Consider the following 21,731-nt stretch of genomic DNA (forward strand, 5'->3'; position numbering starts at 1 on the left):
AAAAGGCTTTATATTTTAGGTCAATTAACTGTGGGGTGTATGAGGGTCTTAGAAGGAGATTTTTCTACAACAGGTATTGATATACATTTTCAGAACCAATTGCCAAAAATAACTTAAATAAAAAAATGCACCTTCTAGCAGTGTGCAATTCAGAGGCATTAAGAAAGTTTAAGCTGTCTCAATTTGAGGTTCCCCAAAATTCAGTATTTTAAAATAAGAAGTAACTTTTAAAATGTTAGACCAGAGTAAATAATAAATACAATAAGCACAATAAAGCTTTGAAGCCCAAGGGTTGAAATTCCATCAAGGTCTCTGAAAATCTCTTCTGTCACTACCATATTCAAAAAGCCTTTTGCATCTCTTCTGAAGGACTTCAGATTTTACCACTTTTCTCTAGATAATTATAACTCTCTTAAGGTTTCTCTTTTCTTCCTCTCCTTTCTTTCTATGCAGACTTCTCTGTAGCTTCATCACTACCTAATTGTCTGGTTTTCATTATTTTAATTACTGTATGTAATAAATGAAATAATAGACAAACGTCAGTAAGGTGGCTTGCCTGAGGTCAGTTTGGGTCTGACAGAGAAGGTGCTGTGCAGAGCAGAGCTAAAGCCCAGCTAGATCCCAGCTGACTTGTGCAGTGCCACTTGATACTGCTCTTGGTACTGCTCCCCTGAATGTCCTGGCTTTCAGGAATGCTTATTAGCTGGCATGTATTTTGGCACAAATACACACAGCCAATTTGCATCTGATGTTGCACTTGAACACACAACCCCTTTTCTAAGGAGGACAACAGGGAGTATTTCTTCAACCGACAAGTGGTGTTCTTCAGGATCTGTGCTGGTGTGGGCATGAACATATAATAATCTCTTTTAGTAGGTTTCAAACTTTTTAGATCTGAAAATCCATTCCCATCATGCATTTCAGGCATTGCGGTTAGCCCAACCAAGATAGCAGCATTGAAATTTCTGACTTACCTTTAGCAAGAAGTCAAGAGAGCATCCGACACAGTCGCCTATCCAATTTGCTTGCATTTCCTTTATGCCGTACCACTGGGGGAGATCGGACAAAGCATCAAACATCGCCTGATGCAATAAAAGAAAGAATTAGAACATTCAGCTTTTGTAAGCATATAAATTAAGACTATGGGTTTAATTATAAACAACAGCAAAATTATAAGGTGCTGGTAAAAACATAGGAAGAGGTGTTTTTATACTGCTGCTGCCTCAGATTCATCTCTCTGAGAATAGAATTAACATGGCACAAGCCAGAGGTATGACGTCTCCAACAGAGATCCTACTGTTATTAAAAGAGGCCTTCCTTTTGAATGGACTAAGCCTTAAACACAGAACAAAACCCTTGGATGAAAACAAACACAGAAAATATTCCCAACAGGTGTAAATTGTGGAAAGTGTAAGTGACCTAATGAGCTGAACAAGACTACTGACACATAAGAGATGTGCTTGCAGGTATGAAGCCTGCATTCGGATTAGTTGTTCTAGACAATAGCCTGGAGATGGCAATCAGACAAAAGACGTTTACATGTCCTAAAATTTTCAAGCTCTGCTTTAAAATGGCAAAATAGAGTTTTCAGCTGCCTATCTATTTTTCATATTTCATATTGATATTTTACCAAGCACAACAGGCTGTAAAGTTGAGTGGGATCTTTAGGTGATACCATCCTGTAACAAACCCCAAAACCCCAAACTCCAAATCATAATAATAAGGGTTCATATTAAATTCAAAAAATATATATAATATTATAATAATATAATAACAGTATAATATATTATGCAGCAGAGAAGAAATTAAGTGTTGGCTCCTTCATTAGCCATAATATCCAACAGCCAACCTGTAACTTCTATGTATATTTCTACTCAGCAAGAGATATATCCATATATTTACGTGCTTTCTGATGCGTGGCATGGAAGCATAACAGACCATTCCAAGTCAACTAATATTTGCCGAAACCATTTGAACAGTATGTTTTTAATAAAAAATATCTATAAAAAAAGTAAAGGAGAAGACATACAAAGGGATGGATAACTCAAAGCTCCTCTCATTTTTCACTTCATAGCACTTCACATTTGCGTTATGAATACTCCACGACTGTCCAAAATCTTTACTTTGGCAGAAGTATAGCCAGAGGCATGAGTCACTCAGACAGATGGTGGATATGCTGAACAATTACAGTTAAAAATCTAGGAATAAGGCAACATGCTGAATAATTTTTCCTTCAGCTGTGACTCCCAACATCAAATGTGCAAGCTCTTTATTATCTCATTAATTGCTAACAACCTGCAAGGATGGACAGTAGCTATTACAAGCCGCTCAAATTAAATAGTGGGTAGTTAGGTAATTAGTGAATATACAACTCATTCTTTTTAAACTGTGGTGTTTTAACTACATTCTTAAATATTTTCAGAGTGAGATGGATAAAAGACATTATAAGGATTACTTTCTAGTTACTGTTCTGTTGTATCTATAATTCAAAATACAACAAAGGGCATATCCTTCATAAATCATAATATTACACCACCACTTGGGATTATTATTGTTTTCTACATCCTTAAGAATCAAATTAATTTTCTGATGATTTATAAATAAAAGAATGGTAAGGTTTTGGAAGGTTTCTAATCATACTGTAACTTTAATCAGTTGTAGCTCACAATTGCAAGTATACTATATCACAGAGAATTCAAAATTCTCATTATTCTCATTAATTTTAGTGTTGTAGAGACTACTGAGCTTTATCTGCCATGAATAATCCATGTACATATATACCTACCAAAGAATAATGAATAACTGGAGATATATATAGATATAGATATATATACACAATACTTGGATACATTCTTTGTAAGAATTTTATGCATTTTAGAAAGAATGAAATTGTGCCAATACACCCAGAACTGGCTGGACACATTAGCAGATTTTTATAAATTCTCCTGCTTGGATATCCATCCTAATCTACATTACATTTTGCTGGCAGAAGCAGCTAAATGTGCATGTGCTCTACTGAAACTGTACAGTCTGTAATTGCTTGCCAGCAAAACTTTCTAGATGTTTTTTCACTGCAGGATTAATACATCAAGATCCTTAATACCACTGTGATAATGATTTTAACTCTAGTTAGTTGGCCTTATTAGGAGCTATAGGCTACAGTTCGACTTAGCCCAATTCTTCTCTTGATAATGCAATTGCTTCATGCAGCTAAATACAGTAAGAGCCAACTTAGCTTCACCTGGACAAAGATAACAAAACTTACTCTGTATGATGACACAGCCTAGCAGAGTTTGCAAACACAAACTCTTCACATCTTAATATGCACATGAACAGTAGTAGTATAGCATGATTAAAAAAAAAGCAACCGAAAGAAACTTAAAAAATTTTCAACATGGAATTATGATTCTCTGTTCTTTGTAATCAACACACTACTTTGGTTTCTTGTCAAGGCTACAAATAGCAGGTGAAGTAGAAAATGAACAACATGTAAAACACAAACACTTTACATAGTGTTACAGAGGCAAAAAATACACAGTATGTATATTGCTAGCACGTTAATAAGTGTTTCTGGATGGTAAATTAACCTAGCATACTCACTAACAGGAAAGTAGAAAAGCACATTAATTCTTACACGTATTACTGCATTGTACATTCAAAATTCATCCATGCAAATTAGGAGGTTTTTAAAAATTGCTTAAGGGAAACCCTTTTAAAAAACTTTTTGTTTTCAAATCCAATTCCACTACACCCTGCAAAAACATAAATCTATAAATATATGTTAAAACTATTATTAATTTTTAAAAGTTATATGTAGCCTGTTTGGGTATACGAAACTCTTGAATTGAAGCTGACCAATGCTAGCATAGAAATTCCTGAATATTATAAGCTAGTGTTTGAAAAGTTAAATTTAACTCCATTAATTTTGCTTCTACTTTCTTTTTTAAAATCATTGCCACATTTGGTAAAACACCTTATGAATCATTAAAATAGTCCCATGAATTCTGCTCCAATTATTATTTTGCAATTACTAATATGATTGTTAAACAAAAATTCTGACCCTTAAGGGCATGTACGTAACTTCTAGTCATCTGTGCCACAAGTTTGTTAACTAGGTAACACAGAAAAGACAATCAACAAGAAGATCCCCAGCACACAGGCAAATAAACAGAAGTAAAACCATTTTGGATTCTGCAAGGGACAAAGAACAACAGCAGCATCACAATCCAGTAAGCAGAGAGCGATAAACTTATCAAATAAATTCCATTTTCACATTTCTGATGATGACTTAATAGTGAGAAACTTGGAAACGTTAGGTAGCAGAGTCTTTCTACTTTCATTTTTCATGGCTCAGGAAGAGACGATAAAACTTAAAACGCAACCATCTAATTACAGGAGAAATTACTCCCATCTTAATTAAACACAAGTCAAGGTAAAGCATAAATACATTTTGGCAGTCTTTCAGATCTAAAGATAGACAGACTCAGGAAAAAGCTAAAGAAATCAAAGCTACATTCAGGGATGAGAATGACTTCAAGGCTCTTACACCTTTAGGAAAGTTTGACTTAAAGTGCTGGAGAAGTTGAAGATTCAGGATAAACTAATGTTTCACAGGAATGCTTTACTCTTTCAGAACCCCTAGAAAACTCTGGCATAACTAGAAGATGAAAGTCAACCAGTTCAGATGATCAGAGAGTCACAAAATCAAGATGAGTTTGCTGAAAATTCATCACACACAACGATGACCAAGTCTGAAACAAGTAAAGCATCTAAAAGTGGAAAACTCATCTCACATATCCAGCTGTTTAGTCTGTTGAAGATTCATAGAGAAACAGGACTTCAGTTTAGCAATCTTCAGACAGAAAAAAGTACATAAAATCGAAGAACAGAAGTGTTTTATAATTTCCCAAGAGTATCTCAACTCTAAAGGCCCCCTCCTGCTTGTAATTCAAAGAGGGAGGATTCTGCTGCGCACCTAAAAAATTCAGTCTCTGACTTCAGGAACTAAAATTTTGAGTATGATCAATGCCTGCCACTAGATTTCATACTTGTGAGAGGATTTCAACTCCTCCATGATAGTAAGTGAAATAAAGTGAAAAATCTAAATATAAGCTATAAAGCCAAATGTTCACTCTTTTTTCAATGAAGACACTTTAATGAAGTTTGACAAATTTGCAACATAACAACAAGACTAAAATAAAAAGGTCAGCAAAAGGTTTCATTTCAAAAGGATTCAATTCATTAGCGAAATAAAACTGTCTTCTATTAACTAAATGAAAATAAAGTTAAAATAAAAAGCTTTGCTTCTGAAGAAGAGCCAAAGAAATATTCAAGATCTGTTTGGATTAAAATGAAATTCTTCACTTTATTTGATCAAGCTCCCAAAAGAGTAACCAAATATAAACTAAAGATGACACAAAGTCATTTAATACAACTTAATGTATTAACTAAAGTACAGGAAATTAAAGTTAGGCTGCCCACTGTTTTATTTTGCACTGTATTATGCAGTTCCAACTGTGATTATACCAGCAGTACAAATACCAGCAGTACAGCTTCTGCTGGTATTTAATCTCTTCTTGTCTGGGTTTTTTTTTTTACCTTCAGTAGTTTCTGCCTGTACTATCGTAGGTCACTCTTGACTCATATTTCCCAAGTGTGAAGTATACTGAAAACATACATTAAAAATGAGCAACAACACAGATACTGTGTGTGCTTAAAATTCTCTCTCGTAAATGTCTGAACTGTCAGTTTTTCCCTTTCTTTATTATATAATTTATGGTCAACAAACACCTCTGGTTTGGCTATGTAGAACTGAGGCAAAGAAACGATTCCTCAAAAGCAAAAAGTAAAGCCAGCATTCTTCTCCAGATTTCCTCTCCAGAGTTGTTCTCATTGTAGCAATTACCAAAGAGAAGATATTCCCTTTCCAATATAATGAAGTGTATCTTTGGGATAAATGAGTAATTGATTCCATAAATATAAAAGCTCTTTAAAACATTTGTTATAATTTTTAGTAGTACTGAGCATTCACTGTTTTGATAATCTTATACCAACAGGAACTTAAATTTATATTGCTGTAGTATCAAATGAGATGCTGCATTTAAACTAAGGTGAAAAGATCAGCTTGGTCTGGATATCCACAAACAATTTTCTGTCTTGCCAAGCTGACAAAACAGGTGTCTTTTTTTTATTAATGAAGCACTAAGCAACCTGTGGAGACAGTGCTCTTGGTCCCTGTCCAGGAGAGAGCTCTCAGCCTGACTCAAGAGGAAGAGTTTCAAAGCGAGGTTTATCAGGCCCATTCTGTTGGAAGAAGACAACTATGAGCTAGACCCCAAGCGTGGGAAGTGAAAAAAATCACACATAACGCATGAAAAACTATAAAGAGCCTGCATTTCTATTCTCCTCAATGATGAGGCATTACCTCATGCTATGAAATCCAAAGTACTGTCAAGACTCTTAACATCCTAAAATGCAGTACTTGAGTTTCATTGCATTTCATTACCATTCTGCTGAATATCTCAGAAATAAAATAGAAAATAAAAAAATCAAGCAAAACACAATTATGTAAAACAATTCCAATTCTATTCAGACCAGACAAAGGGGCTGTCAGATGCAGCGCAAACCCAGAGAAAAGCTGGAGAAGAACTGGTAGATCTTTTGTTGTTTTCCCTTCGCAGAGTTAGCACCATGCTAAACATCTAAGTTCCCGCACTTCCCAGAATGTGAGAAGGATTTCTCTCTAAATGTCTGCATTAAAAAAAACCCTATAAAAATAAAAAATAAAGAGTACTACTTATCTGTATGGCAACTGTAAATTAGAGTGGCAGAATTTTGTAGGCCCTGTCACTTTCCCCAGTATTTAAATTAAACATACATATACTATCTTATTGCTGTGCAAAAAAGGGAGATGATTTAAGGCAAAACTTGAAGTTTCAAAGTTGCTTCTATTTTATTTTGTTCAAAAAAAGATTATTTTCTGGTTACTTGGGTGATTTTTGGGAAGTAAAATATGAAAAAATATTGTATAAAATTAATTTAGGAAGAACAGGAACTATGCAAAGACTAACCTTACAGATTCTCATTTGAGGACTCAGTTGTCTGTGCATAAAAAAACATAATAGCAATTTACAGGTACACACAGAAAATACTAACATTTACAGATAGATTTTTCCAATGAATCTGCTTACAGATTCAGCTGGGTAACCATAGCAACTAAATGTTTTAGCTTAAACATCTTAAATGCACAGACAACAATTTGAATAATAATGCCATCAACTAAGGCATTATACTTTTATCAAAGAAATCTGTCAAAAGAAAAATGACAATTAAAATGTTCTTTAAAAATCCATAAAAGCTGCTAGACCATTTCATATGTACTTCACAGTTTCAAAAATGGGTCATGATTACTTTACATAACCAAAATGCTTTCTGCTAAGTGCTTAAAACATGGTCGATATTTTTGCCCTTTGAAAAAAATTCATTGCCAATGGTAAATTGCCATGTGGGAAAACACTGCTTTGTTTGTTTGCATTTTTTATTTCAAGAAAGGACTATGAGCTGGTGCAGGAACAATAAAGAAATCAAAGCAAATCCACAGAAGAAGATTCCTCTGGACACAACAGAAATCTAAAGAATAGTGTGTGTAGAATGAAACACTGACTCCTGTAACACACAAGATGATTTTGCAGCCCATTATTGATCATGTAACTCCTTGTTGCTATTTGACTAGTAATTTAAGCATTGTAGATGAAGATTACCCTTACTAGTATTTATTTTTATTAAGGTTGTGAGATACAGGAGAAAACACAAAATGATAAATGGGTAAAAGAGAGGAACACAGATGAATAGAAAGATTATCAATATGCAGTATAAATAGGTTGAATATTTACAACCAAATAATTTGTGAACGCTTCAAGTAGAAAATAAGTTGTACGCATACATATTCAGGCATTATTGCTAGCTGGTAATTTGCATGAAGAATTAAGGGATAGCAGATTCATTAAATGTATTTTAAATGGAACCTTGTCTGTGAAACATGGTTATGAAATAAAGACTTACATTTTCCTCTAAGCCACACAGGAAAGGAGTTACTTACCAAAGCTTTTTTCCAACATGCTTTCCCACTATGTCAACTTAAAGAAAACTCAGGGGTAACTTCTGGAAGGAATAGGGAACAGATTTGCAGAGAGTCTTGTTGCAGAAAAAGGGCAAGGAAGGTGGAGCTTTCTGACATTTGGTCTTGAATTTCTGTAAACTTTCCAGAAGAAATAATAGTCACCATGGAAGGTGCAAGCAAAAAGTGACCAGAATCAAATGGCTTTCCCCATGAGATACCAAAACCACATTAAGGCCTCACTGGGGAAAGCTGAGTGGGAGAAGTAGAACACACTTAAAGAATACTAACCCTCTAAGTCTGAAAGTAGCCAAAGCGGGAAAAAAATACAAATCTTCCCCACAAGGTGCAAGGATTAAATTACTATCAGATACTCTCTTAGTGCCTCCCATTTTTTAATTTCAAAATAAAAAGTAGTGAAACTTCAGTGGATAACAGAAATCTGGCCATACAACTCACTGAAAGCCTGATCCACTTAACTCTCTACCTTTTCCCAAACCTAGTAAGAATGTCTCGCACAAAGAAGGAATAAATCTGCTCTATGCCCATGAACTTGTCCAAGCTGTGAGATATAGGAAACAGAGGGCCAGGTGAGTTCTGATATGAATTCTGGCAGTATGGCTCAAAGACCTAGAAGCTGCTCTATACTGACAGAAAATGTAGGTCTTCAGATCAGAATGATTTTGACCACACTAATCTGGCACCATCTTGCCTTAACCTTCTGGACACCTTCAAAAGCAGCAGAAGTGGACAAAAGATGTTCAACAGGCAATTGATTCAGAAATGGGGAATAAAGACCTCAGGGCCAGACAGGTTCTGGAAGGGCAAATTTCTATTTCTATTGTTTTTTTAATGCAAAGGAAGTTCACCATGGATTTGAAATCCCCAGTCCCATTAAAGATAATCTTTATAATGTCCTCTCAGATTTCCCATTTGAAAGAGTCTTGGATATGGAGTACCTTAAGTAACCTTCATCATATAAGCCCAGCTTGGATAAAAATGCTGTCTACTACTGTAGCATCCTGAGCATTCAGGCTCCAACAACTGCCCCAAACAACTGAAGAAAAAGGGAAGTGAGATCCATAAAGAACCTGGTATTATTCTAGAGAGGTATGTTCACTGGCAAACTGTCAAGTAAGGATAAAAAACCCTAATTGTTGTACTCATTTATCATTAGAAGCACATATATCTGAAGTCTCTGAACAGCAAAGACTTTCAAGAAAAGGAAGTTGTACTGGTAGTGGTTCTGGTCCATGATGTAAACCAGGAAAATCTCTTTATGGAAATGAGTGTCTTCAAGATCAAGAGACATGAAATAATCCCCCCTACTGAAGCGAAGGTATTATCACCACTAAGGTTATAATCCTAAAATCATATTAGTGATTAAAGATCTTTAGCTTCTTAAAGTTAAAGAGATGTCTCTATCCTCCACATCTATTAGGAGTAGCTCTGTAAAATCTGGACCCTCCACTCCAAGATGAAAGGCTCTGTAAATGATAAAGGTAAATGAACATCTCTCTCTCAATAAAGCCTGGTCTCCTGGCAAAGGCTTTTGAAAAGAGGTGGGGAAGAAGACTTGAGGAATAGGCTAGGAAGAGTGATTGCTGTAACCATGGTGTTCAACACTATGCTATTTAGGGCAATACGGATTCAGATCAACTGTCAACAGCCTGAATCCAATGAAAAGTATACAAAAGAAACAGATTTAGAAGGAAGGACTCATGTCTCTTACCACTCCTTGAAAACTACTGGGATGACTACTGTAAGGAATGAAGAAATGTGTGTAAAGTTGAGCTTTGAGGATAATTAGTCAAGATATTCAGAAAGAGGAGCCAAAGTTGTAGCATTTAAGATCTGTAATTTGGCTTCTGCCAAAATGCTGTTGTGAAGCTTCCTGGTTTATGTCAGTGTGGGCACAGAGTTTCTAAGAGATTGAAGTACTTGTCCAGTGTTAGCTCAGAGACAGTCTCCCTCTGATGGACAATATTCAATTGTGGTTTGCAGTTCATGGGCCATTCAGAGCTGTATGGCCAAAACAGTCTTCAGAAAGTAAGACGCAACATGCTATGTTATCTAGCCTCTTGCAACTTGAAAGAAAAAATCAAGTACCAAAAAAGGCAATTTATTTATCTTAATCTTCCAAAGCATGAAATCCATCTAATATCAGATATTGGACTTAGAATAGCAGAGCCTGGTAATGTGCTATTCTTATTTGGATGTTTGGGAAAAAAAAAAAAAAAGTAATTTTTTCCCCCCTCTACAACCAAATGTTTAAAGTCCGTGCCAAAAGAAGCAGAGTGAGACTGTTCAAAATGTGCCAGAACCACAGCAACAAGAACGGGAGTCAGTGGAGGGTGAGTAAAAAGTAAAAAGGAAAATCCAAACCACCTGCTGATACTTGGTAGCATCTGTCACTGTACAAGAAGTGGGAGCACATGAAGGCAATGCTTGCCAAAGCACTTGAGCTGGGAGCAATATGGCATCATTCATCAACCTGGTTGTATCAGCTAGCATAGACCCTACAGGGTAACAATCATGCACAGAACAAAATTTTGGGAAACCTTTACAGAGATCTGTAGAGTACTCAACTCTCCTCTGTAGTAATGCTTAAAGGTTTTGTAGAGGTTGATATAAATGTTCATCCCCAAATGCAAAGTAGAAGCAGCTCTCATTCATGATGCCACTAAGATGTTCAAGAACAAGCGGTTGTTTGCACTTTTACCCTTCATGTAGGCAGGGGATATGGTAGTCTCCTGAGGTGACATCTTTGGGGGGAAGATGAGGGGGTGCTGTGGAGGCACAAGTTCCTTCTTGTCATCAGCTGAGCCTACTTACTGGAGAATGACATGTGGGAGAGGTGATCATCCCAAGAGCTGATGCCTTTCCTGTAATGACATTTATTAGGTCAGAGACTAAAGACAAAAGATAAAACCTCCTCCCCAGAGGAGGGTGGATATTGAGCAAGAGGTAATAATCCCATAAGCCAAGGGTGTTTTCAAAGTTACTGAAAAGCTCGTCAGTCTTGTCTTTTGGTCTTTATGAGTAAAAGTTTAAGGCTGATTCACCCCTCTTAGAGGGAGATAAGTAAACAGTGATTTGGTGGAAGCATGGATACAGCCCAGAAATACCAGTCATTATTTCCTACAACCTCTATAAAGACAATAGACAAAAGATGTATCAGTAAAGGTAGAAACTCTAGTGAAGCTCCAGCCTCGAATTAAAGGAAACAGTGAGCTGGGGCAGACCCTGAAATATCACAAAGGTGATCATGAAATCTGGTGACAAGAGCATCAAGATAAAGCTCAGAACATTGTGATCATTTTGTGATTGTGCAGACGTGCTCCGTTTTTCCTTCAGCTATAGCAAATGTTCCCTCCTTACTGCCAGAACAGGCAGCACAATCAGAAAACATGCATTTCAAGTACCCTCTGCGTGTATGAGGAATCAAAGCATCAGGCAGGATATCTAAGGTTTTTCTCTTTATTACGAATGGACCTAGAGTGAGACCTGGATTTCTTCTCCCTGGATGGTGGTGGAAATTTGGTCTCTTGAATCTGAGGCTCAGGAAAAGGGTCAAAGATGAATTTTTAATATTTTCTTGGGAATAACTTTCTCAATCTGTTCTTGAAGTCTCAATACACAGAACACTTGGATGGAATAAAAACTTCACCCGGACAAAACAGGAAGTTGACACTTTCATCTCAAACAGCGTAAAGCTAAAAATTTTGTTGAAGAATTCCTAGGTGTGGAAGCTATGCTGTCCCATCACAATCAAACTTTGAGCTCATAACAGAAAAGGATGTTTAAATAACTTGAAAATATTTTTTAAATTACATATAATCAAATAGAGTAGAGTATGAAGTAAAGTATAATAGAAGCTCCAGATAATCTTCAGTAAAGAGCAGTTAATCATAAAGAACTATGGTTCAGACACATGTGGAAACGAATGCTAGGTGACAGGCTGTACTCCATTGCTTATATCATGCCCATAAGTCCAACTGGTTGACTAGGCGAACAAGTTTATAGTTCAAAAGATTGCATAGCTGTACACTCAAAATATGCAGAAAAGCACTTGACGGTAAATATGGGATGACAATGTGTGAATGCAGAATTCACTCATTCACCTCTAACTTCTGCTTTTTGATTTATTCAAAACTTAATCCTACACCAATTACTTAGAATTCTTAAAGATGTGAACAAAAAGACTTCAGGGGTAATAATTTTTATATACACACATACACGGGGATAGATCACGTATATTATTATATAATTATATATTACACAAACATGCATATATAAAAGACCACATTCAGCTTGATGAATATTTCTGGATGAAAAGTCACCTCTTTTAAGTGCTACCATAATTTCCAAAAACTGTATTCTCATACCTTTGCATAAGCAGTAGTTTTGATAAACCACTGTTTGAGGTATTTCTGTTCCACCTTTGCTCCTGAACGCCACGAGCAACCATTGTCATCCACCTGTTCATTAGCTAGAACAGTCTGATCCACTGGATCCCAATTAACCAAGGCCTAAAAAAAGTTGCAGAAAGAAAAAATATTTTCAGCAGCTATTTCAAAACCAGAATCTTACTTTTCAGACACCAGAAGAATTATCCAGAAACATTCCTTGAGCCCCTGAGTTTTCTACATTTTTATAACACCCATTTGAATCAGCAGCATGGACTCAAATGAAGATGTTTTGAATATTCATCTTCTCAGAACTCAAAAAACCCAAGAATGCAGTTGGCAGCATTTGCCTTGATTGATCATGTTAGCGGGATAGGCTGACACTTGAGTATTAAATAGGTAAGTGTTCCAATTGACTATACTGCAAACTACATAGTCTGAGGATTAAAAGCTGTCCACCCCTCATCCAAAAGCATTGAGTCAGACTGAGGGGGATGAATAACTGAGGATCTCCAACTTGAGAGGACAGAATCACAAAGAAGTATTATAGTGGTCAACTATATTTCAAGTGAAAGAGTTGGTATTTTTGGCACATAACTTCTGTCAACTGTGTGAATTACTTTTGGAATCATCTTTCCTTATCAATACAAATACATTAAAGAAAATGTAAAGCAAAATAAATGTTGGTGTTCAATACTACAAACCTTGTTTTTTGAGGGCTAACTGAAATACCAGACATAACATACTGGGGAGGGAGCAAAAATCAAACTCACCCCCCCCAGTGCTGAACAATTTAGCTGATCATTTATCATAAAGGATCTAAGACCACAAAAGACTCCTAACAGTCATTCCAGAAGTGCTATTCAATGCTAGACAATAACTTGAAAAAACTGAACAGAAAGAAAAAGAAAAAAACATAATCACAGCAATGAAGAAGAGTAATCCATTATTTTGAGTGTTATTCAGTATTTGAGCTAAACCGAAGTTAAATCAGCCTGACTGAAAAACAGTAACTCCAGCTCCATAGCATTCTAATACATTAAACATTATTTGAAAATTTCAAATGCATTCTTTGGGTATGGGGAGGACATACTATCTCAATCTAAAAACTAATCAATGTCCTCATATTACTCACTTTACATTTTATCTATCACTGATGACCTTCTGAAATGCCCCCGTTTCCAAACAGCTGATATTGCTTAGTTTCAAACATGCTACATATTCTGAGAAACAGTAAATATCACAACCATTTTACAAATCTTACAGTGAGGACAGCAGAAAGACAGATGCATGGATCCTCTTCCTTAGGAATACTGTTGCTGGTTTTGTTATCAGCATGTGGTATATGTATGCGTGTGTGCACATGCGTGCGTGCATGCGCATGAAGTCTGATTACCTACCTTGATTTATACAAAATTTATTATAATTAAATGAAAGTCATTCTTTGATAAAAACAAACTCACTTTCAAATGACGCTTGTGTGAATTCAGTATGTCATTGGAATTTAAAATTTTTACAGTTTGCCTACCTTTTATCTGTTACCTACCAATAATACCACACTGGTTTTATAAAAGGCTTCTGAAAATTCATTGGGAAATTAACAGCATGCAATATATTCCACTACTACAGATCTATTTTCTAGACTTTCAGAACACACAACTTTTTCAGTAATGATACAACACATTATGAAGTTGTCTCTAAAGTAATGATCTTTTTAATTTGTAAGTTCTGAAAAAAACCCCACACCATCACAAAGTTAAAATAACAGCGAAAGAGAGATAAATCAGATTAATATTACAAAGTAATAAAATGCCAGTTGCATAAAGCAGTATTAGCATATGCTTGTATTAAATTGGCTATGACTCAAAGTTGAGAAAAAATACTGTTTCTGTTTTGATGATATTGGATCAAATTTATGATGAAAATTTTAGAAGGTAACTGAACTGATCTATATGAGTATAATTATTTAGCATAACATATTCTCATGATTCATAACAGGAAGATTTATCTAAATAAATTATGTAAACCAAAGCAAATACGCATTTAAGAAATCCGTAGCTGAAAGGTCTTGTCTGTGAATTTTTAGAGTTGCATTTGGTTCCTTCCATCTCTCACAGCCTTTTGACTAATATCCAGAACCTGGATATTACATTAAATCTTTAGTTCCCACTTGTACCTCACACAACTTCTTGACAATGACAGCCTCTGAACTACGGCCCCAGGAAGCCGCTAAATGTCATCTACACAAAGAGAGCACAGAGCAAAAGTGTGTAGAGACCGCAAATTATTTACATCTCCTCACGACACCAATGCAGACCATATGCTTTTAAGATAGGATTCATCTCATCTAACTTCAGGTATCTATAGCATAAGTATCTATCTCCAGGTTTGGTGTCTATGGTTCCACTACAGTCTACAGATACCTAATCAAAATAATCAATAGAGTCTAGACACAAATTAGTCTCAACCTAAATAAGACACCCACACCTGGCCAGGTCCATAACCTCTACAGTGCATTGACTAGATCAGTATTGCAGGAAGAAGAGAGAGGATTTCGCTACAGTGAATAAAGATGCCCTCTATGGATGCTGCAGCACCCAGACAGACATTGTTAATTCTCACTAATTCTGGCTCCTGGACATATTGAATCTGTGTCTCCCAGTCAGGGTAACTTCTGGCCAGACACACATACTCCTGGAACAGAGCATTAACTAGACCAACATTCTACATGTATTATTCTTATCGCCACAGTAAGGCTATGAATTATCTCCTTGTACCCAAAATGAAATTGTTTCAGGAGACTTCAAGCTGTGCAAAAGTACTGCCTACCATATATTGCAGATAGGCTGAAGACATTGGGTAAATATATGCTTTAAGTATATATGACTGTTTGAAGGGACCCAGGGTTATGGGCTATCTCTGCCATCTGTTTCCTGCCAAAAAGCAACTGGTTTATATCCACCAGAGATTACATCCCCTACAGGTTGACAGATGCTGATTTGAGTCCTCAAACTGATCCTTGACTCTTAAGAGGGAAGCAGATCCAATCACCGGTACCCAAACACCTCCAGGTTCCCACAGTACTGGGAGCTTGCATGCAAAATTTGTTTTGTATATCATCACTGCTTCTAACGAAGCAGCAAGCCTTGTGCTTTTCAGATTCACCTGGGATCACTCATCAAGCAAACAAATTTACAGATAAAAATAAATTTTTTTATGGCAAAGCTAGGGGTTTAATTTTTTATTACAGAGAAAATAATTATGGGGGGGGGGGGGGGGGGGAAGAACACCCCACCCAAACCCAGCATGTTAGGACATATCAAATATTGAATCTTTCTGCTGGTTGTCATTTAAGATCTCTGAATACATCTTGCTTACGGAAATAGAAGTAGCAGCTCAGTAACACACTGCCATTCCAAATGCTACCTCTCACCATCAACCTTTTTCTCTGGGTTCAGAGAATAATTAGAGTACATCCCTAATTACATCCTATGGGATTTCCTGGTTTCTATAGAATACAAATGAAACGTCAAAGCATATTTAAGAAATCCTAGTTTCCATTTTAAGTTAGAAATGTTCACTAAATCGCAGCTTTGTTTAGGTGCAGCTGTTCAGGTATTCTGGAACCGTGTTGCCTTGGCTATACAGAGAGTTCTTTGGAATTGCTCATTTAACGTCTTTGTTTCACCTCCTGCTTAAGAAGTTAACTGAACCCTTCCCTTTTCAGATAGCCTGATATGTATTATTTACAAAATATTATAAGGACAGTATTTTCTTAATGTACTCTAACAGAAAAACAGCTGTGATAGTCTTGTAGCATCTAATATTTCTGTAATATTTTAGAGAACACAAACAGGGTCCAGGAATTGGACGGTTAGGCACATAATCTCCAACTATCCTATCCAATCCTATCAGTTCTGAGACAGCATCACAGTAATGTTATACAGTTAAATAATCTTGCTGCTGAAGAGACTGCTCATGATCACACTATCTTATATGTTTTCATGAGAGGGAAGTTAAGACCTAGAAAATTCTATATTAAAGCCATGAAATACGCTCATAGTAGCTATATTCTGATCCTGCACTTCAATGTAAATCACTGACGATAAACATTACTGATTTGACTAGCTACAATACCCATTCATGTTAGTTAGTTACATATAAAATTTAGCTATGTATAAAATCCAGTTATATATAAAATTCATTATATTTTGCAGTGATTTAAAACCAACAGAGCACAATAAATACCTGTGCACTTAATGAATGTGAATGGACGATCCAGAAATGTGCCACTGACATAATGAGTGACTTGAGTTAGTGCACCCGCAAAGTATTAAAGATCAAGGTTTGTACCTACCTCTTTTTGATACACTATCCCAGCTTCAAAAAGCTTAAGAAAGAGATACTGTGTCCATTTGTAGTACTCTGGTAAGCAAGTGGTTATTTCCTGCAGAAATGAAATAAAATAAAAATTGCTGAAGCTATTCTTAGTATTTTCTTACAGCGTTTTAACTTAAACAATTAACTCAGGGGTGTATAATATATGCCACAGAGAAAACATAAATGCAATTTTGGGCAATGTTTATAATGAGTGATATTCACCTGTACACAAAACCAGAGAACATGGGCTTTGTGTGGGTTTGATGTGCAAAGAAAAGTTTCCCTGTTAACATGGAATATATGAACCCTGTAAAATCAATGCTGATAGATACAAGAACAGAATAGAAATGACCACAGCTGCCTGACCAGGGAAACAGCAAAACTAGAAGAAAGAAGTCATCTGAGCCACGTTGCCTTTTCCTCTGTTGCTCAGCAATGAAAAGCAGGCCCAGAGACTGTCGACTGTTCGGCGGCAGCTGGGAGCTGGCTGCAGAGAAGCAAGCAGACTGGCAGAGCCTACAGCTGAAGCAGCAGGTACAGAAGGACAGCAGAACAGCACTGGGGAACCAAGGCTGCTGGCAGATAGAGCGTGTGGGGCAGACGGGAAGGAATATGGGGTAAGACTCTAAACTTCACGATGAAAGACTTGCAAAGGGTATCTCGCAATCAAAGGTCAAATAAGCGACCATTTTAAAAGGCAAGCCAGCTCAAGGTAGGAGAATGCTCTAGGTTAACGCGTGGAGAAAAAGACAGAGCCGTGAAAGAAGTCACAAATGAGGGGGATTGTTAAGAGGGAAATAAAGACAGATAAAAATAAAAGACAACATAAGAAGAAGGAATGGGAGTTAAGAGAACAGCAGGTAACAATATAACGGATAGCTTTTTTTTAAACTTGCAAACATTTTATAAGTTTTTAGCGAACTCCAATAATTAAAAACCAACCCACTTATCACCTGCTTACAAAGTTCCATATTTCAAATGTTTGTTCTTAAAAAAACAAACTGCATTTCAAATAAACATCTCAATATGTAAAGATGACTACAGGATTACATGATTACAGACTCTGAATTTTCTCTACACAAACGCAGTGTTTTACAGGCACAATGGATACACGTACACTTTCACTCACACATTTTAAAGTTTGGGCAAAGTGAAAACAACCGCGTAACTCAGTATTTAAGCTCTAATTACATCACAAATCTGTAACAATAAACAGATCACATTTCCCTCCTCAACAGCTTCCCTGTTTAACTTGCACTTGTTTAAAGAAGAAACATTTCTACAAACTTTCTGTTTGACCACATTTGTACTTATTGAAGTGGAAGATGACCCTTATGCTGAACTTCAAATCAACAAGAACTTCTCTTGATTTTAGAGTTACAGGGTTGACAGCAAGCTGCTGATAAAATTTATTCCATTTGCAAATAGTTATCAACTACCTGAAATAGCTCCAAATGTGAAATGCCTTTCACCCAGGCTTTCCCACCATCTGAGCCTCCCACTACACACAACATCAGCAGTATCATCTGCTACTCACATGACATCTGAAACACTCTAGCATAAAGATTTTATTCTTTTTCTACAACTATATATTCCAGGGCTGAAACATTGCTTTGAACAATTAATATGACCTTTGAATACATATCCCTCAAAAGTGCATATAAGAGGCTTTCAAGATCAGAAAGAGACATTTAGTGGCAAGTTTTCAGCACAGCATGTGAAGACTTACGAAAAAGAGTTGCTTGATTAAATCCCTGTGCTCTGCACTGAAAAAAACACTTGATAAAAGTCTGATTTCCATCTCGCCAACTAAACACTATCCAGTTAATGCTTTTTATTTTTTTTTCCCCTGCTTCTCCACACAGTGGAGTTCTTCTGCCAGTGTGATGCCACTACAGGCAACAGAGCTTCATCACTGTAATGTCAGAGACACAAAAGAAGAGAGACAATCCCTTTTGATACAACATAAGATTATGTGAGCAACAGGCAAACAGGTAAGGCAACTGCAGTGAGTTGTCAAATAAAAATATGTGCTGAGATTTGTCCTTTTGGTCCTGAATAGCAGATATGTGTTAACTGAAACAAAAAGAGATGATGTTTCTCAGTCTAAACAGGCATGTTTAGGACACGGTACAAGCTAACTCCTGGGAGCAGATTCTCATGTCCATGCTCTCTCACAAGTTGTAAATTGACATTTTTTTTAGAAAGAAATGCAGGAGACTGTTATCACTGAAGAAAATTTGTTGTGTGGTCATTGAGCTGCAAAAAGATCACTCAAGCTCATCATTTAAGTTTATAACCATGAAGGTTTGAAGCCGCATTTGAAGTTAATGAAGAAAGAGAAATTACGTCACTACCAAGTGAAATGAGCTGCTGATGACAAACCAGCAACCTCTTGTCAATCTCAAAATGTGTTTTGTTTTTTTTTCCTACCATTTAGCACATTAAGACTAACAGTGAAAAATAATTTTCCATGTATGCCAGTTACTGATCTTGATTAAATAAATAATGTCTGGTAAAAAGTTTCCATTAAGCTGCTATCAGGCTTAAATTAAGGTGAATGTTAACATTTCTATTTATACTTTATGAGCATGGCAAAGATTTGCAGTGCATTAACAGAACTGACTTAACTCAGAAATACAGAAAAGGGTTTATAAAAGGGTTTGCAAAATAGCACGATGGAGCCCTTCCACCCTGCCAAAAAACGTAACCTTCTGCTTCTCATTTGTGAGCTGAGCACTAGCATAACAGCATACATACAGAGCCCCATATCATAAAGCAGTTCAGTCAATAAACAGGATATTAGTATATTTTCTCCAAAGATAAAATATGTATTAAAAATCAGAACCCTTTTTACAAATATGAAATATGCTGCTCAGCTGTCCACTGCATGTGCTCTTCAGTGCTCTGTGACAGATTTAGTGATAACCCATCACCCCAGCATTTCAGAAGGTACCATGAAATGGGACAGACAGTATCTCCCTCTTCCCCCAACCATTTTCCCTTTTCCTTTTGTCAGCTTGCTATTTATTGAATATATATAAAATTATACATGTTCATTTTCCGGGTTAAGTAAAGGTGGCCCGTTCACCTAGCTAAAGACCAGTGATTAATGTCTTTTGGCAGGACAGATGACACGTCATGATTCCGAGCCCATAACATCCCTACATACTATCAATACCCTAACACAAGCTTTTGTCACCCTCGGCAGCTTTTTTGTTGCCATTGGCACTCCTGGGGGGGGGGGGGGGGGGGTCCAGCTCCCACCTTAGATAGATAGATAGATAAAAATGTTAAAAAGAGTATCTGATACACTCACCAAAATGCATCTTTATCATTGGTTACTGTTACTGCTCCTTATTCCTACAGGAATGACACTGATTCATTAAAACAATTCATTAAAACAATTAAAACAAAACCACCTTTAAAAGTGGTCTGCTTTTAAAAACAGCAGATATTGCCAAGGTATGTAAGAGAAAGATCCCTACCCTTACCAAAAACTACCTTACTTAATCCCTTTATCGCAGCACAGCAATCTGTTCCTAACAAATAGCATGATGGAGGGGTTAGCATCTTATTTATTTTTGCAAATAAATTCTCAGTTACAGACTAAATAGCAGCATTACAATTTAGATTTGACAGCAGTGTGACTTGAGAAGCAACTGGTTCATGTTAAGGTTAAAGGGCCGTTCATTATTAAAAAATCTGATAAAAAATCTCCAACTACCAAAAATATGGGAAAACCAACAGTAAAGAACCCTGGATAAACAGAAAAACCCCAAACTGGATGGAAGATTTTGGTCATTAATAAAAGAAAAACTAATTTTCAAATGCCTTGTTTTATAATTCATCATTTGTTCTAAATCTGTTCCATTCTTACAACTTTCTATTATGTAGTTCTGAACCTAAAACTGGTTTTTGTTTGTTTGTTTTTAAGAAGATTATGTCTTCAAGCTACTTTCATGGCTTTTTTTTTTTTAAATAAAAGTAACATTTACAGGCTGCATAAAAGTGTTTATTTGTTGTAAGATCCATCAGGCTTTGTGAATAATATGTAACTAGACTAGGGAGAAGTAATTTCCTAGTTTATTACTAATAATTTTATTTCTAGCACAGTCTTATGCTGTCCTGAAGACAGCCATGTTGCACTTGATACTTATTAAAAAGGTGATAAGCAGAAAAAGTCTGAATGGATATTTTCAAAATCTATTTGGGAAGATTAAACAGTCTTTAATCTATTATTTGCCTATTTTGGTATTAAAGGGCATGTACCACCTCATCTGGAAGTATAATTATTTGATTTTCAGAGCTTTACAGCTAGACCAAACTACATTTCTAAATTAATTTGAATATTTGTATTTCAAAGGCCCTTAGTTTCATGCTTTATTAGCTACAAATACAAACATCATGCAGTGCCTACATTTTAGAGCATGAATATCTTTCCTGCAAAAAAGGAGCCTTGTATCAACGGTTCCCTTTTTTATTTAATTACAAGTAGTGTGACTGATTATCAGTGATATGTCGATAAAAAGAAAATTTAATAGGTAATGCTCTATCTACTGTTACAGTTCTATGCATGCTCAGGCAGTGCACAAGAATGACAACTTCAAAACTAAACAGAAAAATATCTGCACAAAGAAAATCTACCAAAGATTTAATCTTTTTTAATGTACAGAGCAGAAGGGGAACATGACTCGTATGCAAAAAATTATGTCACTTGGCATGCATGAATTGAAGAGACTAAAAAATGTTGGCAGTACGAGCTACCTTCTAGAAGAAAGTTACAGATTGATAATACAGTGGTGAACTGATGGCTTACTGGGAAC

At 36.1% G+C, this 21,731-nt stretch overlaps 1 protein-coding gene across 3 annotated transcripts in view; it reads right to left on the minus strand.

Moving 5' to 3' along the window:
- The window catches only part of LARS2 (leucyl-tRNA synthetase 2, mitochondrial), an 88,660-nt gene that overhangs the window by 44,780 nt on the left and 22,149 nt on the right, over positions 1-21,731 (minus strand). For all 3 annotated transcript variants that reach the window (XM_075493335.1, XM_075493334.1, XM_075493336.1), the window contains exons 6-8: positions 16,883-16,972; positions 12,505-12,648; positions 975-1,082 (exon numbers count right to left, since the gene is read on the minus strand). In XM_075493335.1, the coding sequence (XP_075349450.1) occupies positions 975-1,082; positions 12,505-12,648; positions 16,883-16,972 (342 nt within the window). The remainder of the gene's footprint in view (positions 1-974; positions 1,083-12,504; positions 12,649-16,882; positions 16,973-21,731) is intronic.

Source organism: Mycteria americana, chromosome 2 (genome assembly GCF_035582795.1).
Source record: "Mycteria americana isolate JAX WOST 10 ecotype Jacksonville Zoo and Gardens chromosome 2, USCA_MyAme_1.0, whole genome shotgun sequence".
In the NCBI taxonomy this organism is placed as follows: Eukaryota; Metazoa; Chordata; class Aves; order Ciconiiformes; family Ciconiidae; genus Mycteria; species Mycteria americana.